General features: G+C 50.0%; 1 protein-coding gene and 1 long non-coding RNA gene across 38 annotated transcripts in view; one reads left to right on the forward strand and one right to left on the reverse strand.

The window, feature by feature from the left end:
• Window positions 1–212: 212 nt before the first annotated feature.
• LOC133776195 (uncharacterized) lies at window positions 213–10,366 on the forward strand. 3 transcript variants are annotated; one of them, XR_009868359.1, is made up of 4 exons: window positions 213–559; window positions 3,268–3,448; window positions 4,371–4,609; window positions 6,084–6,733. It is a non-coding gene; the product is annotated as an uncharacterized LOC133776195 (long non-coding RNA). The 3 variants fall into 3 exon arrangements; XR_009868360.1 differs by lacking the exons at window positions 3,268–3,448; window positions 6,084–6,733 and adding an exon at window positions 10,258–10,366; XR_009868358.1 differs by lacking the exon at window positions 3,268–3,448.
• Window positions 10,367–10,508: 142 nt separating this feature from the next.
• TCF7L2 (transcription factor 7 like 2) overlaps window positions 10,509–22,901 on the reverse strand; it is a 195,772-nt gene continuing 183,379 nt past the window's right edge. For 6 of the 35 annotated variants that reach the window (XM_062214986.1, XM_062214985.1, XM_062214983.1 and 3 more), the window contains 3 exons: window positions 20,084–20,132; window positions 19,465–19,515; window positions 12,536–12,711 (listed from right to left, as the gene is read on the reverse strand). In XM_062214986.1, coding sequence (XP_062070970.1) covers window positions 12,632–12,711; window positions 19,465–19,515; window positions 20,084–20,132 — 180 coding nt within the window. In that variant the 3' untranslated portion in view covers window positions 12,536–12,631. Of the gene's footprint in view, window positions 12,712–17,422; window positions 17,496–18,152; window positions 18,226–19,464; window positions 19,516–20,083; window positions 20,133–22,901 lie in introns of all 35 variants that reach the window. The other 29 variants (XM_062214991.1, XM_062214989.1, XM_062214988.1 and 26 more) reach the window with 13 other exon arrangements.

The raw sequence follows: 22,901 nt of genomic DNA on the forward strand, positions 1-22,901 counted from the left end.
CCAGACACGAAAAACACGTGATGGGATTCCAAGTACACGAAATCTCCAGAAAGCAAATCCACTGAGAGGGAACGTGGACCCGGGGGTGCCTGGGAATGGAGAGTGCCTGAGCCAAGGCGGGTGACGAAAACGTTCGACACTTGAACTGCGGTGACGGTTGCACAACTCTGTAAATTTCCTAAAAGCTGCTGAATTGCGCCCTGACTCCGAGTCAGTTTTTTGGTTTCTAAATTCTACTTCAATAAAGCTATTTTTAAAAAGAGGAAGAACGATACAGGCTTGGGGGAATCTTCGAGGCCTGGCTCCAGCTCCACCTCCCCCACTCCCAGGCCCCAAGCAGGCCGCTGGGTGGCATCTGTAAAATGGGTCTCTACCAGAGTTTTGCGAGGCTGCGAGCATCCCAAGCAAGGTGTTGACAGCCGTGAGCTACAAAGCTTCTACCTGGAACCCCTCCTCTTCTCCCAGGCCTCAGGGCAGACACTCTGAGAATTCTCCCTTGACCCCTGGAGGCCACGCCCCGGCACGTGTGTCTACCTGGAGCACCGCTGTCATTTGCCTGGTGAGTACTGTCTCCCACTCTCACCGTGGTGCTATAAAGCCAGGGGATGTACAAATAGTAGCTCCAAATGAATGCAATTGTGCAAACTCAGTTTGTTCATCAGAAAGTCTCAAAGTTCTGGAAGCTTCTGGCCCCAGGACAACTTCTACATCAGGTGTGTGGACAGTTGAGTCATCTGGGCAAGACTCTGCCTTCCTCACACGTGGCCGTTCACTCCACATGCCTAGGAGTGACTGCTATCCTAGAGGTTGTATTGAAAACCTACACAGCCTGCTGTTTACATTCAAGCAAGTACTTACTCTTGGGGGCCGGGGGGGTCATCAGCACTTACCAGAATGTCAAGGGGGTCCGTGGTCAAAACAAGGTCATGGCGACTTCAGCGCTCAACATCTATGCCTCCAGCGAGGAGTTGTGGAATTGGAATTTGGAACACAGAAAAGCAAGCTACGAAGAGACAAAGAGGCCAATGCGCTTTGCCCACGAGCCTCATGTGAGCCCCAAGAGCAGGGTATCATGGGTAGCAACTGAGGTTGGGGATCAACAGGTTTCTCCTGGTGGTGTTCCAGGGCGTGTTTGAGTGCGAGAGTGCGCACGTGTGTGTGTTTATGAGAAACAGCGGAAAGACCCGTCACCTCCAACAAACATCCTTGACCTATCTACTCTTCAACCAAGGTGCAGGGCATGGAGGGTCCCAGGAAGCCAGCTTCTGCTCTCCCAACATCAGGGCCCCCAAAATTGAAAAACCAGGAGGGCTAATTACACAGAGCAAGCGACAAATCACTTGGAAAACATAAATACGTTTTCAAGGACACTCCTCCACTAACGATGCTAAAGTGTTTTTCTTTCAAACCCCAGCAAGAAAATCCAAGGGATGAAACAAACTTCGCTTATTTTAGTTTCTACTCAATTACCTGTTAATGGAAAAAATCTGGCACCAGCCGTAACGAGGCGGGCATGAGCTCAGTGGCTGGGGGTCGGGCTGTCAGGGAACGCGGCAACAAGCGTGGCATTTATCTGCCTCTCTATAACCCTTTTCAAACTCGCTGTCAGGGAGCCCACGCGGGCCAGGCTGTAGAGGAGGTGCCTGGAACCTGCGCCCGGCCTCTGAGGCCCTCTGGGAAAAGGAAAATTGTTGTTGGCAAGTCTGCCTGGCTCCAGAAATTGATCCAGTGCCCCCCACTTGTCCGAGCAGCAGCAGACAGAGCTGAGAATTTTGTTATAATTAAATAACACAGTGCTGATTGGTTGCTGGAGGTGGTCTTGAAGCTGGGGTTTAAAAGCAGGGCAGAACAAGGCTTACTATTCATAGCAAAGGCCCAGAGTCTTAAAAATCCATCTGTTTCATTCCCAAATTTAGGCCAAAAAAAAAAAAAAAAAAAAAAGCTCACTTGCTGTCTTTAAAAATACCACCTGCTTTGCGATGTTGTATAATGTGCCATTATATAAGGCAGAGGGGGCGCAGGGGCGGGCCTGGGGGGAGAATGTGGTGGGGTGGGCAGGGCCCCATCCCGAGGAAAACAGAGACAGCTTGCACAGGGCCAGGCCACGGAGGCCTCCAGCTCCGACACCCAACACCAACCCCGCGGCATGGAGAGACCCTTACCAGAAGCACCTCGGCAGGCTGGGGCCCTGCTAACGGCAGACATGCAACCTGCACCAGCTCCTCTCAAGGCTTGGCCGCTGGGCATAGCCACCAGGGCCACACTGGGCTAAGATCTCATCCCATTGCCCCCACAGCTGGGCTACAGGGGGAAGGGCCTGGCTCTCGGAGTAAAAGTGGGAAGTACTGAAGTACCCCCAGCCAGCGGCTGGCCACCCTCGCCCTGGGGCGAGGCAGCCACAGGATGGGAAGCTCCTGATGGGACAGCCCTGTTCCTCCCAAGCAGATAGACATCCCACTCTAGCCCAGCCAATCAAAGGCTCCAGGGGAATGCATGGCAGCAGGTAGTTTCTAGAAAGATCCTTGGTCTAGATTGCAAGGACCTGTGGCACAGAGCCTCCACCCCGCCAGCACCGGCTGTGTGGCTTCAGGCCGGACTCCCCGGGCACCTTCTCCAGGCTTCAGTCTCTCTGGGCCTTCTTCTCAGCTCTCAGAGCCAAGGCAATCTGTCAGCACAGCTGCTTTTTCCTACAAGGCCCTCCTGGAATTCTTATCCAAAAGGATGGCTCTTGGATGTCTCCACACCTCCTTACTGGGATCCCCGAGGCCCCAGGAACTGTGTGAGTTCCTTCCACACCCTGACACCTAGGGCAAGCTCTACCTCACTAACACGCCTATGACCTCGCATGTGTGCCCCGCCCCGTCCTGCACTGTGCAAAGCCAGTAGATACCAGGCTGATTCCTGGGTGCACCCAAAGCGGCGATGAACAGGAATCTGTCTCATCATTATTTATCCTTCCAGGTCATTCCAGATGTTCCACCCCATCTACATTTTTGGCTGTGAGCTTCCTGCCATGCTTGACATCATAAAGCCAGCAGGGGTGTGGGTGAGGGGTGGGCAGGTGCAGCTTTGCATTAAGTTGCAATTACCGCCTTTAGCATCCTGAGGAAGTGAGCGTGGCTTCAGCTGATTCTTCAGAAGTCCACGAAGCACATGGATAGGGAGCACCGACATTCTTCCAAAGTCTTTTTTCAGGACTTGGGTTGGCGATGCCCACTGCATGGGCCACGTGGCAGGCACAGCTACAGCCTGTTACCTGTTCCACAGGACACATGTGATCGAGAGGCCGTTTGCTCCCCTCACCCATCCACCATTACCCTGAGCGCCGCGGTGGAATGGAGCACATAGAATCCACGTGGGACAGCCAGAGGGATCCTGGCGGCACTGATGGGAGCTGCTCATCTATCGTACGACAACTGCACGTGACTTACCCATTCTGCGGTGGAGGGTGTGTCCAGCGTTGACCATTGGGAATGCAGTTAGACAAGTGCCATCTAGGGTCCCTGTCTGTGAATTACCTAGAGCCATTTGTTGGCTGGCTTTGCTTTTGCCCATTTTTAACCAATGAATGTATCTTTCTTTTCTTTTGAGTTTTTTTTTTTTTTAATTTTTGACAGGCAGAGTGGACAGTGAAAGAGAGAGAGACAGAGAGAAAGGTCTTCCTTTACCGTTGGTTCACCCTCCAATGGCCGCCGCGGCCAACGCACCGCGCTGATCTGAAGGCAGGAGCCAGGTGCTTCTCCTGGTCTCCCATGGGGTGCAGGGCCCAAGCACTTGGGCCATCCTCCACTGCACTCCCGGGCCATAGCAGAGAGCTGGCCTGGAAGAGGGGCAACCGGGACAGAATGTGGCGCCCCAACCAGGACTAGAACCCGGTGTGCCGGCGCCGCTAGGCGGAGGATTAGCCTGTTGAGCCACGGCGCCGGCCCTCTTTTCTTCTGAGTTTTAAGAATTCTTTTCACTTCACAATATTAAATCAGTATTAGATAAATGTGTTACAAACATTTATCTCCTATAGTGTGGCTTGCCTTGTCACTCTTTAAATGAGTTTGTGATAAATACTTCCCACAAACTAAAACTAGAAAAGAATGTTCTCAAAGTAATAACATCTGCCGAAACGCACAGCTAATGTCACAGTTACTGACGAAAGTGTGCTTTTCCCTGAATTCATAAAAACAGCAAGGGAGTCACCATCTGCACTCCTGTTCCACATTCTAATGGAATGAGAGACTTGAAATCTCCAAACCTCAGTTTACTCATGTGTAAAATGGGTACACAGCATTGTTATAAGCATTACATAGTATGAGGTAAGTGATTGGTACAATGCTTGATAGATTATTTTTGTGCCCATCTTTTCCCACCTGTTATAGAATTCTACAAAGAGGCCCTTTGCCACTTGATGTATTGTTCCTTCAACTATGGCACTGTCTACTTTCCCACCGCAGTGATGTGCTACTGAGCTGCACGCTTCAGCCAATGGAATGGAAAAAGGGATGTGTTGGACTGATCTGGACCCGAGTAAGCCTGGGGCCAAGCTCCAGCCAGCCAGTCCCGTTAGGGTCATGGCGGCTCGCACACCTAACGGCAAGGAGAGGAAATGCTCGCACCGGTAAGCCACTGAGAGCTTTGGGGTTGTGTGTTTCACAGCATTATTGCAGAAGTAGCTGATAAATACACTTGGCACAGAGTTCGTGTTTAATAAATGGTACCTATTCACCTAGGCCTCCGTCTCCTCACCTGAAAACTTGAAACAGAACTGCAAAAGAGCAGATGATGAGAGATGGGGTGGGACCCGCGGGGCAGCGGGTTAAGCTGAAGCTTGGAATGCCCTTATCCTGTGTCGAGTGCCTGGTTTGAGTCTGGGCTACTCCACAGCTAATGCGCCTGGGAAGGCGGTGGATGGTGGCCCAAGTACTTGGTTTCCTGCCACCTATGTGGGACGACAGGGATGGAGTTCCTGCTGGCTCCTGGCTTTGGCCTGGCCCAGCCCTGGCTGTTTCAAGCATTTGGGGAGTTTACCAGCAGATGGACATCTCTCTCTCTCTCTGTCTCTCTTTTTCTTTCTCTTACTCTGCCTTTCAAATAAGTAAATATTTTGAAAAGGATTAAGAAAGCTATGATGCACAAAGAGTTTATTACATCAATTCGGAAGGGAACTAACAGGAACCGCCCTCCTAACCATTCATCTGTGGCTAATCACACTTGGAAAATCAGCTGGGCCGGCGCCACAGCTCACTAGGCTAATCCTCCGCATGCGGCGCCGGCACCCCGGGTTCTAGTCCCGGTCGGGGCGCCAGATTCTGTCCTGGTTGCTCCTCTTCCAGTCCAGCTCTCTGCTGTGGCCCAGGAGTTCAGTGGAGGATGGCCCAAGTCCTTGGGCCCTGTACCCACACTGGGGACCAGGAGGAAGCACCTGGCTCCTGCTGTAGCGGCCATTTGGGGAGTGAACCAATGGAGGGAAGACCTTTCTTTCTGTCTCTCCCTCTCACTGTCTAACTCTGCCTGTCAAAAAAAAAAAAAAAAAAAAAAAAGAAAGAAAGAAAGAAAAAAAGAAAAGAAAAGAAAATCAGCTGGAGGGGATTCTTCATGGCAGACCCTGATGGACCCTCAAGAATTACGAGCATTCAAACTCTGTAAGGCACAGTTACCCAAGAGGCTGTGACCAAGAGGACTCCAAGGGAGTAAGACTTCCCGGAGCCTACTTGGGAAAATGCTCGTGTAACAGTGAGTACAATGTCCATTCATCGACTCTTTTGTTAACTACATTTTACACACTATGGGTACTGCATTATACAGGTTAAAATTATTTATTCTATATATGACAGTTATTATTTACATTCAGACCCAGTTTTAAAACCTTTTTACCCTAACCACACGCAGAAGGATTGTACGTGATGCAGGGCACACATACAGCAAAGCTTCTATTTTCTATTTCATTCCATTTACTTTTTAAAAAATGATGGCCTTGATCCACTAAATTGATCTCCCGACCTAGCAACAGGTTACAACTCATGAGCTGAACAATTTTCTACAATATGCATACACGGTATTATGTTACACACAGACTTGTAATTTTCTTCCAGTTCTAGGATTCTATCATCACTAGTGTTGAGTCTAAAATCGTTCAACCGCGTTAATCATCAACTGTCTTTATGATGAGATGCACAGCCACTAGAATGGGGAAAAGAAAACCTACACACACGGGGAGCGAGAACTCCTGCTGGTTTCACAGCTCACAGCCAAAGCCTTTCAGAAGGTCATGGATGGAATCCGCTCCGGCCTCCACCCTCCTGAGGCCCCTCTCCGTAAGAACTCATATAGCAGGGAATTTAGCTGTGCAGTCAGCGTGGGTGGGTTCTAACCTTAGGCTCACCACTTCTCCTTGGGAAAGCCCCTTAGCCTCTCTCAGCCTCACTTGCTACATCTGTAAAATGAACATAAAGCAATTTGTCTTCTAGGAGAATACAATGGAGGTAGAGTTTTTAGCGCATCCTCTTGTTCTTATCCTTGTATAAAAACCCTTTCCAGCTTGTCCAGTCTCAGGAATGTTGATGGCCTCTTTCCCTGAACACGCCACCCTGTAAGATGATGCAGGATTGAGCTCATAGAGAAAGGTGGAGACCACACGGGCACCACCCAGACGTATGTGCCAGTGCCCACAACAGTGCCGATGCAAACAGGCACCGAATGAATGAATGTGCTTACTCACAGCACCATCAAGTGTGCTCACAAGACGCCGGCTTCACGGCCAGACCTCGCCTGTGTGCCTCTCAGACGCTGCCAGGATTCACAGCAGCCTCTACCACGGCCCCACGCCTCGGGCTGCGGAGCCAGACCCGGAGTGGAGGATGAGGAGGCCGACCCCAGATGGGTCCCCCCCCGCAAAGTCACACCCGTGGCCCCGCTCATTAGTGACTGCCAGCTCTGGTCTGGGGCACTGGCCTCGGGCACTGAGACCGCGAGTTCACAGGAGCCTTTTAGGCTGCTCCTGCACTTCTTTCCAAAGAGCTTTAATTAAAAACACATCTCCGTGCCACATTTCCACACCGCAAAAAGCACCCCAGCCAGGGCTGCGGCTCCCCAAAGAGTGGAAGTCACTTTCACAAGGCCATTAAGTTTCGGGTAAAAAGATCGACTGTGGATGAGTCACCGTGTCCCTGGGCCATGTCATGTGTCTTCTACACCGAGATTTCTAGAACTCTAACGTGGGTGCACAGGAGTGGGCTAGCAGAATCCCAGAGAAATAAAGGAAACAGACGACCAGTGCCTGGGTTTTATAATAAACACTACGACTTATTCTTCAGATATTTGAGGCTAAGAATCTGTCCAAAGGGATACAACCGTCACCGCTTGTGAGCTGAAGGTGGTACCCCAGGACAGCCAGCAGGAGTCAGGTGCAGGACCCGACATGCCCACATTCACTCGCCAGCTCCCAACAGCTTCCTCTCTTGAAATCCTGGGGTTGGCTGACAGGCCCGTGGGAGCCCATGGGATTCAGAAGGAACCATGAACCTTCTAACATCTGCCATGCAAAATCATCCGTTACAGTCATCACTGTCCACACAAGCCAGACACTGCAGCGGCCTCAGAATCAGCGCCTCTGGAGTGGCTGAGCGGCGCCCCTCCAAAAATCCACATCCACATCCTAATCCTAGAGTCTGTAGGACTTTATGAGACAAGAGATGTAACCAGCGATCTAGGCTGATGGGGTTTACCCAGGTTTATCCAGGAGGCCCGAGATACAATGAGACAAACCCTTTCAAGAAAGGGGGTAGGCGGAGTTTGGGGACAGACCTGGAGAAGGTTGTAAAGATGGACACTGGACCTGGAGTGATGTGGCTACAATCCAAGAAATGCCAAAGGTGGCAGGCAGCCACTAGAAACTAAAAGAGGCGGGGAACATGAGCCAACTCCACCTTGATGTCAGACTCCTGGCTTCCCAGGTAGATAGAACTTACGTTGTCTGTCGTTTGCAGCCACAAGGTGTGTGGTTTGTTTGAGCAGCTCCAGAGAACACACACCCTCCTCCTGTGCAAACGTATCTGGCAAGATTCCAGCAGAGGCCAGGAATGACATGGCTCAGTGCGGAAGTCATGGCCTCCTCCAGGTTGTCCTGAAGTCGCCTAGTAACAAACACCCCCCAGATCCACGCTTGTGGACGAAGCGGACAGATGTCCAGATTGAAAATCAACTAAAAGCTCAGATGACACCAACCAGATGCAGAGGAAGTGGTGGCCTGACATCTGGAAGCCAGAACCTGCACCGTGGAGAACAGGGCAAGCAAGGTCCACAATCAGGTGTTAAGATCCTCAAAATACCCCCTTGAACATTGCAGGGCACCACACACACGGTGGAGTTTTAGAAAGAGCCCTGCTCTTGGGTGGCAGATGGCAGAGGTATTATACTGTGTCTTTTGTAACAAGGTTAACTGAGCTACACCAGAGCATGGCTGAAAGGGTCAAGCCACCAAAACCCTGGGAGCTATGAGGATGTAACACCTGGAAGCATTATCATTCTACTTGTCACACACTGTGGGTGCTGAAGTGGCCAATCTCATTCCTGCCTGCCTTCAACAAGAATCTACCAAGCCAAGACTCATGGCGCTTTCAACACCAAAACAGCACTCTGGTACACAATGCGGAACAAGAAGACCACAACCCTGTCCTCTTGGAGGGATCTCAAGAAAAAAGTTTTCAACTGGGGGTGATTTTGCCCTCAAAGGACATCTGGGGGTATCTGGAGACAAGTCTGGTTGTCATGATGAATAGAGGGAGGATGCTACTGAGATTGGTGGGTAGAGGCCAGGGAAGTTGATAAACATCCTGCAAGGGAAAAGACAGGCCCCCAAGAAATGCTGTGGGCCTTGAGCAGCTCAAGTAGGCCATGGACAAGATGGCAGACAGTGAACCCGCAGGGAGGGAAAGACAGAGCTACAGGAGCGCACTTGGCAGTGACCCAAGGGGTCAGGGCCATCCTCCCCGAACACTGCGGTGTCTCAGCCCGAACCTGCACACGAGTTTTCCAGGCTGGTGCTTTTCAGTCGCGTAACTCTGCAGTACAGCTCCAGGAGCCAGTGAGCGAGAGGGGCGCGGTGCAGAACTGCAGGCGGAATAGACAAGGACAGCTTTCAAAGGGGCTGCCGGGCCCTTCTTTGCGGAAGGAAGAACTGTCTTGCTTATTGTGCAAGGTGGCGTGACTTGGTGTTGAGCGCCTGGGCTTGCAGTCCGGTGTGAAGTCCCGGGTTCACCACCTACTAACTGTATGGCTCTGGACAAGCCAACAACTCCAACTTTCTTGATCCATTTTTAGAAACTACAGCAGAGGGTTGGGGGTGGGGAATACCACATGTACCTCGGGGTGGGGGGGGAGTGGGCAGAGTTGGGATTAAATGAGCAAATGCACCTTGCCGGCTTGGCACGTGGCCGCCCGTCACACAAACTGTTCTTGTTGGTGCCTGCAAGTCACGCCGGGCCCAGGGTGTAAAATACAATGGAGAACACCCGAAACACGCCTCCTCCCTGGGGAACTCAAAGCCAACCCAAAACAGAGCCAGGAGTTCACAGAACAAAAAGTAGCTCGGCCAAGGCCGAGTGTCTCAGGTGCTTCAAAGTCCTCGATGCCACACCATAGTAACTTACAACAAAGGTCACAGGCCGGCTCCCACGCCCTTCAGAACTGCCATTGTTGTGAAGGTACAGGGGGCCCGGACTGACAGAACAAACTGCACACCAGCTGCTGTCAGCAAGAGAAAGGAACCCCAGTGGGAACCTGAGGGCCTGTCCTGCAGTGATGAGCCTGCACAGCTGCCAGAGAACAGTCCGAGCACAGGGGTCCCCCCGTGGCAAAGCACCCCGCTCCCACGCACCTCTAAGTTTCACCTTGGTCCAGTTTTCTAAACGGCCACTTGGCTCCGTGGCTGCTCACAGGACGCCCTCGTGTTGTCCCCCGCATGCAGCTCCCAGAGGGTGGGACAGCTCCCCGTGGGTGAGGGCGTGGCTCTGCAGTCCCCGCGTGCTGAAGCAGGTCTCAGGAGCCAAAATTAAAACCTGTTTGCTTGACCTTGTGACAGGGCTGTGTGCCCGATGGGCCGGGGGGAGCACCTGCCCTGGGACTGTGTTTGGCATCCAGAAAGGAGCCATTGGTAACGGCACAGATGAACGAGGGCACTTCCAATACGCCTATTCCGACAAAGTATGCACGGGTTCAAGAATTTTCTGTGCCAAAAATCAACTTATCTTTGAACTCTGTTTTCCACAGACTTTCTGAATTTCCCTCATGCCACGGAGAGAGACACAAACACCCTTTCACGTTGGTCAGCTTCATCGTGAATGCCACAGTAGACAAGCCAGGACACAAAACCCCCAAGAGGACGTCCACATCACATTCTGGTATCGAAATCTCCACCGCCCACCCTTATACTTACCGCACGGTCTAAGTTCCAACCTGGGGATGTGGCTCTCTCCGCGACAGCAGGTCCAAGTTCCCCAGACACAAAATCCAAAGCAGACAAAAGAGTGGCCAGCCTTTATCTGCACATACTAAGTTGCTTTTATTACTCCAGAACGGCATGCTACAGATACTGTACAGCATGAACATTTATTCATTACAAAAATGGCTTCCAAACCATTAAAAATGAACTTGGAATAAGAGCATAAAACGGAACAGTAACATCACAACTGTTAGGAAACATTCAAAGTATTCACAAAAAAATGTTATAGTTAGCATTTTAATAAACCAGAGAAAATCGGAGACAGTTTTACAATCGCTTCATGTCAACTACAATGGCACTGAATGAACAGGTTTCAGCTTTATACAGCATTTTGCAACATCAACATGCCTAGGTTTTTTTTATTTTTAAAGTTCGCTACCTACTTGTATGTAATATGTGTACATAGAAGCGGCAGCTGGGTTTTCCTTTAAGAGTAATCTAATATACAGAATTTTGGCCCTTAAGGGTTTACACCTCTTCATTTAAAATGCTTTCTGGACAATCTGCTACCAAACACATTTTGTTATAGGTGACATTAAAACTACATACAAATCTACCTATGTAACATCACAGCAAAAACATGAAGAACAAAAATTACAGCATCAAAAAGAGGGAGAAAGCTAAAGTCACTGAGAATTTTGGCACATAAAGTTTTGCACACAGTCAGTCCATGTCCTAAGGGCCAGGGCATTTACTGGCAGTTCAAAGGGGGAAACTGGGGCAGTTCCCACTGTTGCTCATACAGCGTCGCTAACATCCCCTCTGCTACTTTTCAAGTCTTGTTTTACATAATGGCTTTTTTAAAGCAACTCTTGTTAATGCTACTGATCCTTTAATGCAACTGTTAACGTCCATCTGGCGGCATCTGGGTGTCGTACAGCAAGACAGAAAACCAAAAAACAAACACAACAAAACAAAACAAAACCCAAACAAACAAAAAAACCACAAACATACCCAAAAACAAGAGAACAAAAGGTCCAAAAGGGAAACAAAAAATATATATACACATTTTTATATATAAACTTAAAAACCTTGTACAAATGAATTGTTATATATAAGATGCTTATGCTAAGGGGGGAAAACTTTATACAGTTTCAAGAAAAGGGAAAACATATTTAAAAAGGGACGACGTACAGGTACAAGCAATCTCTAAAGCAATAAATACTACTGGTCCGACAGCGTTGTGATTCATTCATTGTTGAGTGGCATCCCTCCCCCCCAAAAAAGAACAACACCATGGAGCAAGGTACATTAACACATTTTAACCCTTTGTTTCTGTACATTTAAACAATAACAAGTAACATCACAATAAAAGTTGTTTCACACTGGGAAAAAAAAATAAGGTAACGGCACTGCATTCGTCGTGCGCTTGTGGTTGAAAAACCAGATGTAAAATGATTGGTTCGCAAGCTCATATTTAATACAAATAATACAGAACCAACTCCTTCTGGAGGGGTGCTTCAAAATCGCTTTTTTTTTTCTTTTTGCTTTTTTCATCAGTCTTTTTAAAACTAAGCTATCCGAACTACATAACAGTTATGTATATATATATATTTTTTAAACGCTACAAAGACTTTCAACAGCTGTTGATAAAAATTTTGGTAGAATTATGAGGTTCTTCTCTCATCTACATATTTAAAAGGAGAAATTGAAATAAGAATGGGTCAAATATTGACCAATGAACTCGATAAACATCAACTCATGTAGCCACGTGGCACAAAATTAAGAGAGTACAAAACAAAACCTTTCAAGGCGGAGGGAGGAAAGAAAAGCCAGAGGAAACACGCGACAAAGCATCCGGGGCTAACGAAGCTGAAAGTTACTCTAAAGACTTGGTGACGAGGGAGAGAGGCTGGGGCTGGGTCCCGGCCAACGAGCTGTGGGAATGTAAGGAAGATGTTGACGGCTGTGCGAGCGGCTGCAAGGCGGCAGGTGGCAGGTCCAGAGCCCCGTTGGGACAGAGGGCGGAGGCCTTGCCGTGGGCGGCCTCGGCCAGCAGGAGCGCAGGCGGCGGAGGCATCATGGCCAGGTGGGCCAGGGGGTCGGGCTTCAGGGACAGCGAGAGCGGCTGTGTCTGCTCAGTCTGTGACTTGGCGTCTTGGGGAGGGGAGCCTAGCAGGTGCGGGGAGGGGGGAGGCGAGTCTAGTAGGCTTCCATCTGAAGAGGGGGGGCTGAGGCAGCTGCCTTCACCTTGTATGTAGCGAACGCACTTTTTTTTTCTCCTAGAAACAGGGGGAGAGAGTTATCTGTGAATAAAGGGCAGAGATGCCGAGGCAGAGAATTACCCAATGCTCACGGCCAAGCTCAAGTCCTCTATCGGATGCCGCCATGGCGTGGTACACCCGGTGGCCGGGAATAATCAAAGCGGCACTGCCGGGATGCCATGATGCGCCCTTAACTATGGTCCCCATCTAAGTATAGTCAGCTCTGGCAAATGAAATATGAAAGAATGCAGAACTCCCTACCTGCTCCCTGCCCCCGCCCCCTCCCACGCCCCCAGGGCCCCACCCCTGCCCAGGTGTAAGCTAGCAGGCTAAGGGAAGCCACCGGCAGGTGGGTGGCATGGATTTGCCAGGAGGTGCTTTGTCTCAACTGAGAGGAGCTGACAAGCTTCTGGCTCCTCTTCTGGCTTAGACATCCCCACCCTCAACTCTCCCATCATATTTCCTTCACCCTTCCCTCCACCCCCAGTGATTTGTGTGTGTGTTTCAAAGAAAAAGACAGAGCTCCTTCCCCAGCCGCCTCATATCAATAGGAAACTGAAAATGCTGACTGTGGAGCCCACATAGCTGAAGGCGGTGCGAGCGAGAGGCTTAAAAGGTTTATACCACCACCACCACCACCACCACCACCATGAGGCTGCTGGCGCCCAGACAGCTCGTGGGCTTGTCTGTTCAGAACCACACCAAATCAAGAGAGGTGAGAATCAGGGGGGAGGGAGGCGGGGAAACAAAACTCGAACAAAATAAACTCAAAAAACAAAAACCAAAAGAAAACCAAAACCAAAAAAAAAAAAAAAAAAAAAAAACCACCAAAAAACAGGTAGAAGAGGATAAACAAAGGTGGGGGAGGGGGAAGAATAAGAAAAACAGAAAAATGATCCAAAGGAATGAGAATAACTGGTTGTATGGCCTGCAGGTTGTGGATTGAATTCAGATCCAAATTGGAGTTTAGTTTTTGGCTTTTGGAGATTTGGGGCTTGCCCTCCCCCAGCCCACAGTGAGAAGGTTTGGAAGGAGAGACTTATGCATGGAATGGAGGGGCACCCTACCCTTGTCACTATGCTGAGCGTGACCCTCACAGAGAAGTGACAAAGAAGAAACGCCAGGGAACCGCGGCAGGGACCTCCCTGGGCTGGGGTTGTCCTGAGGGGTGTAGTAGCCACAAAGACTAATTTTGCACCATAACCAGAATCTCTCCTCTCTCGCTCCCCATTTATGTAACAAGCACGCACGAGGGTTTCAGAGCCTGCCTTGCTTGTCATCAAAGGATGAGGTCAGGGAAAATCAACTCAAGAAATTGAGCATATGACTTCAAAGCTTCTCCTGCCATTCATCCCAGCCTGGTGGGGTTGCCTTTGGTAGGAAAGGTGATTCTGGGATCAACCCCACTAATGCCATAAAAATAATGCAGATCGGGAATGTGTTCATAGAAGGACCCTTAGGACACACTCGAGAGCCACGGCCGGCAGCAAGTCAGTCTCTGAGGATAAGCGTATGAGAGCCGGCAGGCTTCCTACCACTGGAGAGCAACGCAGACACTGCCCACTGGAAGGCCACCACTGTCACACAGGGCACTGGCTCAGGAAGGGAGGGGGCGGACAGAGTTCCTCCTCTCTCGTTCTGTGCCCCAGAGTCACTGGCTCATGACGCCCTGTGCATGGGGCATGTGGGCAAGATGGCAGGAGGGGAAGGGAAGGGAGGAGAGGCAGAGGGATGGGGAAAGGAGAGGGGGCATGCTGGTCCTTCCCGCTTCCCAGGGGCTAAGGCCTAATGGGGTGGGGGTCTCAGGGTCTCTCTCTGTCACTTACGGGTCAGAAGGAACTCTAGGGGAGCAGGGGCAGCCCTCTCTCACCCTCAAAATGGGCAGCGTGCCTTTTTCTCCCCAGGGCAAATTAAAGTAAGACCATGGCTTCTGCTCCCACCCCAGAATCCAAGAAAAATAATGAAGGCTCTCAGAGTTTGAAACCACCTTAGCCTGCAGATCAAAACATGCTCCAAAAACTAGGATGCCCATGCATTGTAAAAATGGGAGAGGGACGGGGTGGGGGCAAGGTGGGGAGAGGCAGACGCACAACTGAGAGAGCAATGAGGGGGCAGGAAAGGGAGGAAGAGATGGGGGGACGAGGGAATGACAGCAAGCGGCACGTCTCATGCTACATGAGGGCGGAGCGAAGAGAGACGGAGAGCAACTTGGTGGGCTCCAAACAGAGTCTGCTTTCAATGTTCTCAAACGCAGCAACGTGGGCAACCCCGTGTGGTGAGCTGGGAGCCCTGACGGACCAGGAGCATCTCTGGTGCTTTCCTCACCCTTCCCGCCCTCCTTAGGATGGAGGTTTCCAGATCTCGGGGGTGGGATGTGCTGGACCCGGGACAGACACTGACCACGGGGCACTGCTCTCTCCCAATGGGGCAACAGGCAGTTGGAACACATTTCTGACAAGTCAGAAAATGCCTTGGCTTGCAACAGCTTGCCTTCTTTTTTGCAAAGTACCTTTAGTCCTTATTGATTTTAGCATTAAGCCAGACATGGTCGGGGCACAGCTAGAAAAGGCAAGGTTGGGGGGTGGGGTGGGAAGGGACAGGTAACTTCCGGGAGAAAACTCAGCCTCTCACCCCCGCACCGCCACCAGGCTCCAACTCCAGGCAGGGAAGCACCACTCAAAACTCTGTTCCTCGCTCCTACATATTCTCAAGTTCCTTGTCCTGTTTCAGAAGGTTGCCCTCAAAGGCCAGCAGAAACGTACATGCTAGCACCTCACCAACATGAAAACCCAGGGCAGAGACACAGCCGTGGGAACGTCCTCAGGTGCTGAGGCTAGAAAGCAAACCAGGGACCACCAAGGGCTGGCCGAGCTCCGGTTCCTGTGGCATGGATGGACACAACGAGGGACTCAGCCCTGAAAGTGTCCCCAAAACATGAAGCCGCTATCAAGGTTTGGGCATGGCTGATGTTACTACTAGTATTATTATCAAGAAAACCCTGGTCCCTGAGGGAGACCCCACACCTGGGCTTTAATAAACAAGGTGTGAGTTTTGTGAGGGGCGGGGTGGGGGAGAATGTCTGTCCTGGTCACTGTCACTAATAGCTGTGTCTCACTTGCAGCACCTGCTCCCGAAACAAATCAGAAATCCACACCCAGCCCCTACCCCATGAACACAACCAACCAACCAGGCACCTGAACCAGCCTCACAAAGGGAGCTGCTGGGCTTGTGTGTGGATCCTGAGAAACCTCCTGTGAGTGGCCCCTGTGGCGAGCAAGCCACTTGCCGCAGCAGCTGCCTAGGGACAGAACGTCACAGCTGGCAGGCTGCCTGCGGAGGGTCAAGTGGCGTTCCTGCTCGTCCTAGCCAAACAGCTCATCGCCCTTCACCAACTTTGTCATGACAGCCCCGTCTGGGGGCTGTGCTCAAAGACACTCGTCACACACCCCTGGGAACACCCCCAGCTCACAGAGGGATCAGGGCTGGTCACTGAAGGCCCCAAGTCCCTCACTCAATGGGCAGGGGGCCGCCTGGGTAGGTCCCTCGCTCCCCTATTTGCTCGCGTGGTAAAGGGGAGGCCTATCACCGATGCCTCGTGCTAGCATCAGAGTTGGGGAGCAGAGACACAGGAGACCGGTGGGCATGCACGTGATGGGATGGACGTCTGATCTAGCGTCTAGACACGGAGCACATGGCAGAGGCATGGAGGAGAGGGACACGTGACGAGGGAGGCATTACAAACAGGGAAGCGTGTCTGGGGTGTTGAGATACCTACCATCATAATATTCCAAATTCAAAGACTGCTTGTATCAGAACAAAGAAACAACAAATTTAACCAAAGGTGCTCATTAAAGGAAAGGAAATGAGACGGGAACTAAGGGGGACTCCCTCCACCAAGAAGGCAGTACCTACACCTTCCCTGAGACGATGGAAGCCTGCAGGTGGAACACAGGTGCTTACATGGGGCTCTCTGGGCGGTTCTGATTGGATTTGGAACCAGGGCTATGTATGCATACGTGTCCACGTCTGTATGCATGTATATATGCGGGTTTCTCATGCTGCAGGCCTAGCACCACGCACTGCTTGCAGCCCTTAAAGCTGGTGCATGCCGTTCAATGCCACACTTATTTTTCAGCACTGTAAAACAAGGTGGGCTCACGAAGCGCCTCTGAACACAGACACGTGCTTTGTAAACATAACGCAAAACCCAAAGGAGGGAGAGGAGGAGGAGGAGGAGGAGGAGGAAAAAACAAAAACAAAAACAAAAAGCCTGCCCCAGAGCACTTCTCCGAGTGACACGACTCCAAGTGCAGGGGGAATGCTGTCGCTGCCAACTTTTGCGCTCGCTCAGCCCTTTGGCAACGGTGGTCCTCTATGCTCAGGACTTGGGCCACCAAGGTGCTGGGGAGGGGAGGGGAGGGACGCTGGCTTCCAAAACGCAAGGACCAGTGCCTGTCCTTATCTGTGAAGGCTGTGATCTCAGTCCCACCACCAGGGATATGTTATTCGAAAGAACAGGGTTTGGGGGTGGGCAGGGGAAGAGAGAGAGAGAGAAAGTGGGAGAGGACACGGCATAAAATCAGCAAGGGAATCTTAAAGAGCAAGGATCATTAGTCATTGATGCCAGTGGGGGAGGCAGATGGAACAAGGTCATAATAAATGGTCCCGCTAAGGCACCAAGAGGACAGAAGGCTTTGATTTTCCCAGAGGCCTCGCAGTGGAGATATACCTGCACGGCTTGCACCATAAAGTCTGTCTGTCAAGCCCGAACAGTGCCCGACACTTCTTTGGAGTATTTGCATCTGTTAGCATAAGGTAAACACAAAAAACACAACACAATGGTGGGTGGTGCTCAGTTGGATGTGAGATCTTGGCTATGGCTCGCTCTTCTTCTACATCGCCTGGGCTCTACTCGGTAAGCTTCCCTCACCGAGGACATGGACAGGAAGGGACTGCCATGAGTCAAACGCAAAACAAAACAACAAAACAAAACAAAAAAACGATAAAACACGCACACACACACAAAAAACCAACAGCCAGAAACCAAAACACAACGATGAAAAATAAATCAAAAAATAAAAAATAAAAATAAAAAAATAAAACCAGAGAGAGAAGAGGAGGGGAGAAGGTGATGTCAGTGGCTTCTACCTAGGCCAGGAGCACGGTCCTGGGCGGTGCCAGGAAGGGGGGGTTGGCAGGCAACATTCCCCGGGAGAGGGCGCTGGGGCTCGCGGGCGCTCCCCGAGGAGGCACGCGCGATGCTGTTTTACAGTGGCATTTTGGCAGCAGCAGCGGGAGAACAGCACATCCCTCACAGAGCCCATACACCTGGCAATGTCCCACTCCCTCGTGTCTCCTAAGATCCACACACAGAGCTACAGAGCAACAGGCCAGAGAGGGGGAAGGGATGGCAGAGACCAGCTGCAAACCAGCACAGCGAATCTGGGAACTATACACACCTGCAAGGGCCGCACCAGTTATTCTGTTGATCAAGGCCAAAGCGCGCTCGGCATTTCTTAGGAGCGCTCAGGTCTGAATGAGTTCAAGAAAGAAGCGAGCAGAGGAGGAGGACGGTGGGAGAAAGGGAGAGGAGAGAGAGAGAGAGAGAGAGAGGGAGGGAGGGGGGAGAGAAAGATACAAATAAGAAAAAAATAAAAATAAAAAAGGGAATAAATCAATGACCTGGTTACTAATTTGCAAAATATTGACGTTCTTTTTTTAAACTTTCTTTAATTAAAAAAAAAAGTAAAAATCACATTCTTATTCCACTTGTGAAATTAGCTGTTGCAAATAAAGCTGCAGTATCCCTTCTTTAAGGACTGTCTCTCGGATTCGATTTGAGCTGACAAAGGGAAGTTAGATACTCAAGAACTCACACTTGGAATTATTTTTTTTTTTCTTTTAGTTCTGCTTTTTTTTCTCTCAATTTTTTTTTTCTTAAAGAAGAAAATAAAGCGAAGGAGGGAATTAAGTTTGTAACATGCTTTTTTCTTCTTAGAGTACAACAGTTTAAAAAAGGAAAAAAACTACAAATAAAAACAGAACAAAATGAAATGAAACAGAAAGAAATAAAGAAAGAAAAGGGTTGTGGTACTGGGATATTGCAGCTTTTGGAATGGTCATCTTTTTTTATCTATTTCATTAATATTAAGAGAGGAACAGATAAAGATAAACACGGCTGTGTGAATGAGCTGTTAAGAGTTAGTTAGAAGCTCACAGCAGCAGATCTGCAGGCAGAGTCAGTAAAATGCTAGTGGATTTGCAAATGATGAGCAGAAAAGCAAAAGGAAGAAAAAAACTAAAACAAAAAAAAAAAGCAAAGGAAAAAATAATCATACTGCGGATGCATGCTTGCGTGAGAAAACTTAGTGGGAGCGATGAAAAAATGCCATTAGATTAAGGAGGTTTATTACTGAATTCCTTCCATTTGTTTTTCTTTTTTTTTTTAACCAGTCTCTTTTAAAGAAATACTGCATATTCAATTTGCACAGTTAGTTCAACTCTAAATCACTGTCATCACTGCTTAAACAACTTTTATGGGAAAAATAAATAAATAAACAAAACCAAAGTTACATCAAATTCAAAAAAAATAAAAAAACAACCAAAGCAACTGAGAAAAAAAATCTACTGAAACATACAGAACCGTGTAGATGGTCATTTTAAAGAAATGTTTAAATGTCATACGTGTTTAATGTTAATAAAACTATCATGGCAAGAAAAATTAAAAAACAGTTTATCAACTACTTTAATGACTCAAAATGACATTAGCACCTGTAATCGGAGGAAGTGAAAGGCAAGGATTTAGGAAACATTCGCTGTGTTCTGAAAAAAAAGAACAAATTATACAAAGCCTTCAAAACTTTCGTTTTGTTTGACTGTAAAAGCCTGGCCTTCTCCAAGGGACCTCTGAGATTGCCTATGCAGTATTTCTAATTGCTTCTAGAGAATGACAAACCTCCTTAATTTAAAGTGGGTGCGATTGACCACTGTAAAGGCATGCATCAGAACATTCAGGAACAGCCCATTAATATCAAACACTCACACACGCCCCCTCCTCCGGCTCCCCCAGGCCCCCTCCTCACCCCTTCTCAGACACATACAAAATAAACCCCAGCCTAGGCATGCCTACTGCTGGCTCTCCAGTTACAGGCTTTGCAAAAGTTATTTAAAAACACATTCCACTAGAGTTACAATGTGCTTTCATGCAACAATGAATGTTACTAGCTTTAACAGGGCAGTCATGAAGCAATTCATTAAAATGCATAAACAGAAGAGGCTGGCTACATGGGATCCCCCACAAGGTCCTGGCCTTGAGTTTCTCCTGCCTGCCCCAGCTGGGAGCCTAACATCAAGGAGTGGGCCTTCCTCCATCCTGAGTGCTGTCACTTACCATTGGTCTCTCCCGGTTGCTTGTCCCTTTTCCTCTTCTTCTTCTTCCCCTAGGTGAACAGATGAAACACAAGGGAATTATTTCAGGAAAGGCAGCAGGAATGGACCCTCTTGCCACTTCCATGCTCACCCACCCACAGAACCTGTCCAACCTCTAACCCCCTTTAATCCAAACGCCCTGAGCTGTGCCCCAGCTGGGGGGACACAACACGGCCCTAGGGGAAGAGGACGGGGGAACCGGTGGAGAAGGGAAGACGTGCAGGTCTCTATCCATTCCCAAACCTGACCAGGGCTGATCCAGTTCCGGGAAATGGAGAAAGAAGATTCAGGGGCTGAAAGCAGCCCCAGGGTCTGACTCCAGGGAGCAGGTGCACACAGCGCAGGCCAGCTGGGGTGGCTGGGAGAGCTGCTGGGTCTGCCCCACTCAACCCCGCAACCTCAGTAAGGCCAGAGTGTCCCTCTTCTGCCTGAAGAGGAGAGCTTCAGGACAGATTCCTCACAGAGCTCTAGTGCAGGCCTGGGTTTTAAAAGATGGAAGGGGCAGGAGTGACTGAGCTGGAAACCATCTGGGATCCTCGCACACCTGCTGGGTGGAACCCACAGAAGGGTCGTCCCTTCCATTCGCAGCCTACACAGAGGCTCCCCCACGTACCACTGGCTACCTCCTGATAAAAACCATCACAGGTGGAAAATGTCATTGACAGGCACCTAGTACATCCACTGTCAGACATCACACAGCCAACCCACCTTCCACATACTCAGCACCCTGACGTTAGCCTACGATTGGGCACAGCCATCTAACACAAAGTCTATTTTATAATCAAGCACGGAGTATCTCAGGTTGTATTTCGGATATTTTATTGAGAGCTAAAGAATGTTTGTATGGTTATGCTTCTGGAAAAAATCATAGGCCCAAGCGTCTGTGTGACAAGCAGCAGTGATACTCTGGGGGACAGCTAACATTTCCTGGACGGGTGCTAGGTGGCAGGCATGACTATGAGAGAGGAAGGGAGGGAGGGAGGGAGGGAGAGAGAGAAAGAGAGAGAGATTCTCTCATCATTCCCCAAATGCTAGCAACAACTGGGTTGTGCCAGACTGCAGCCAGGAACCTGGGTTCAATCTGGTTCTTCCATATAGGTGGCAGGGATCCAAGTCCTTCAGCCATTACCTGCTGCTCCCCAAAGCTCACATTAGCAGAAAGCTGGGATCAGAATCAGAGCCAGGACTTGAACCCAGGCACTCCAGTACGGGATGTGGGTGTCCCAAGAGGTGTTTTAACCGCTGCTCCCAACGCTAGCCCCAGGAAGCTCTTTCTTCAATGATAAGGGGTGGCCGATCGCATGGAGTCATTCACATCCCCCACCCTTGGCCTCCGTGACACCTGGACGGTCTGCTCAGGTTATGGATGGGACCAGGGAGGAATTCCGTAGGGGCAAATGCCTCATTCCTGGTCTAAAATTAGTTCTCGCTCACCTCATTAGCACCAGCCTGATCCATACAAGTTGGCTGGCTGGTACGAATCAAGAGCAAATAAATGGCCTTACACTTCTATGCATCTCAGGATTCTACTCACTGCCTTTGCCTAAAGGCTCTCACGGCAAGCTGAGGCCAAGGCCAAAGAGAAAAGCTCGGTCGGTGGTGAGTAGAACCCCTGAGAACGTGTAAGCTCCGTGAGAAGCTTGGGCCGGAAACGTCAGAGAGCTCTCCTTCCATCTGGGGTCCTGGAACGCTTGGAAGTAACTCTGTCCACTGGTTCAGGGCTTTTGTTTGGACGTGCTGTACCCCTCAGTGCACAGTTGCTTTAAAGGGGGTTCTGGCCTTGTCGTGAGGCCTGAGTTGCACAAGCCTGCAGCACCCTGTTGCTATCTGTGCCTCCCCTGTGACCAGAGCCATGTGCCACCGGCTGCCGTGCAGCAGGCACAGGTCTGCTCGCCTGCTGGGCTCAGGGGACTCAGAAGCCTCAAGTGGAAACTCAACTGGGCAGAGGGCAAGTCCAGCTTGCAGGGGGTTTCAGGGCTCTGCAGATGTCTTTCACAGGCTACTGACCCGTTTCCCACCCATGCAGCGTACTCTGAAGGCACCTGGAAGGTCCCCTGCCCACAGGAAGCCACTGGTGGCTGAGGAAAGCACTATCTAGACTCCAGGCCGCTGGCCACCCCACCGCTTGTCTACCTGCAACTCAAGAAAGAAAAGACCTCGGAGCAGGTGTTCCAGGCCAGCGGGTAAAAAACCCGTGTCCCATTCTGGAGTGCCTGGGTTTAAGTCCTGGCTCCAGCTCCTGACTTCAGCTTCTGCTAACGCTGGGAGGCCACAGCAATGGTTCAAATAAGTGGGTTCCTGCCACTCACACTGGAGACCTGGACTGAGTGTCCAGCTCCTGGCTTCGGCCCTAGCCCAGGCCCAGCCATGAGGGCATTTGGGGAGTGAACCAGAGGGATGGGAGCTCTGTCTGTCTGCCTGCCTCTGTCAGTCAAGTAAATAAAAAATAAGAAAGAAAGAAAAGGTCTATTACACAGGAGGGAGAGGGAGAAAAAAACTCAACACGAGCAAATGACATAGGATTTATGCCCCTTCCCTAACACAGAAAGTTTGAAAAGAAATAACGTTCTAATACAATGTCAGGGGTTCAATTTTACCACAGCACCCAGAGCATTTTCTCACACTCTAAGTCTGAAGACACAAATGTGATTGTTTTACTCAATGCTGCTGCTGTCACCACGTGGCTACAAGAGCAGGAGGCGGCAGCTCAGCATTTTCCAGAAGCTCCGTTTGGACGTAACAGCGACCAAGCTGATCTTTCTATGAACTCCTAGGTTGAG

Source organism: Lepus europaeus, chromosome 17, assembly GCF_033115175.1.
Source record: "Lepus europaeus isolate LE1 chromosome 17, mLepTim1.pri, whole genome shotgun sequence".
Taxonomy (NCBI): domain Eukaryota; kingdom Metazoa; phylum Chordata; class Mammalia; order Lagomorpha; family Leporidae; genus Lepus; species Lepus europaeus.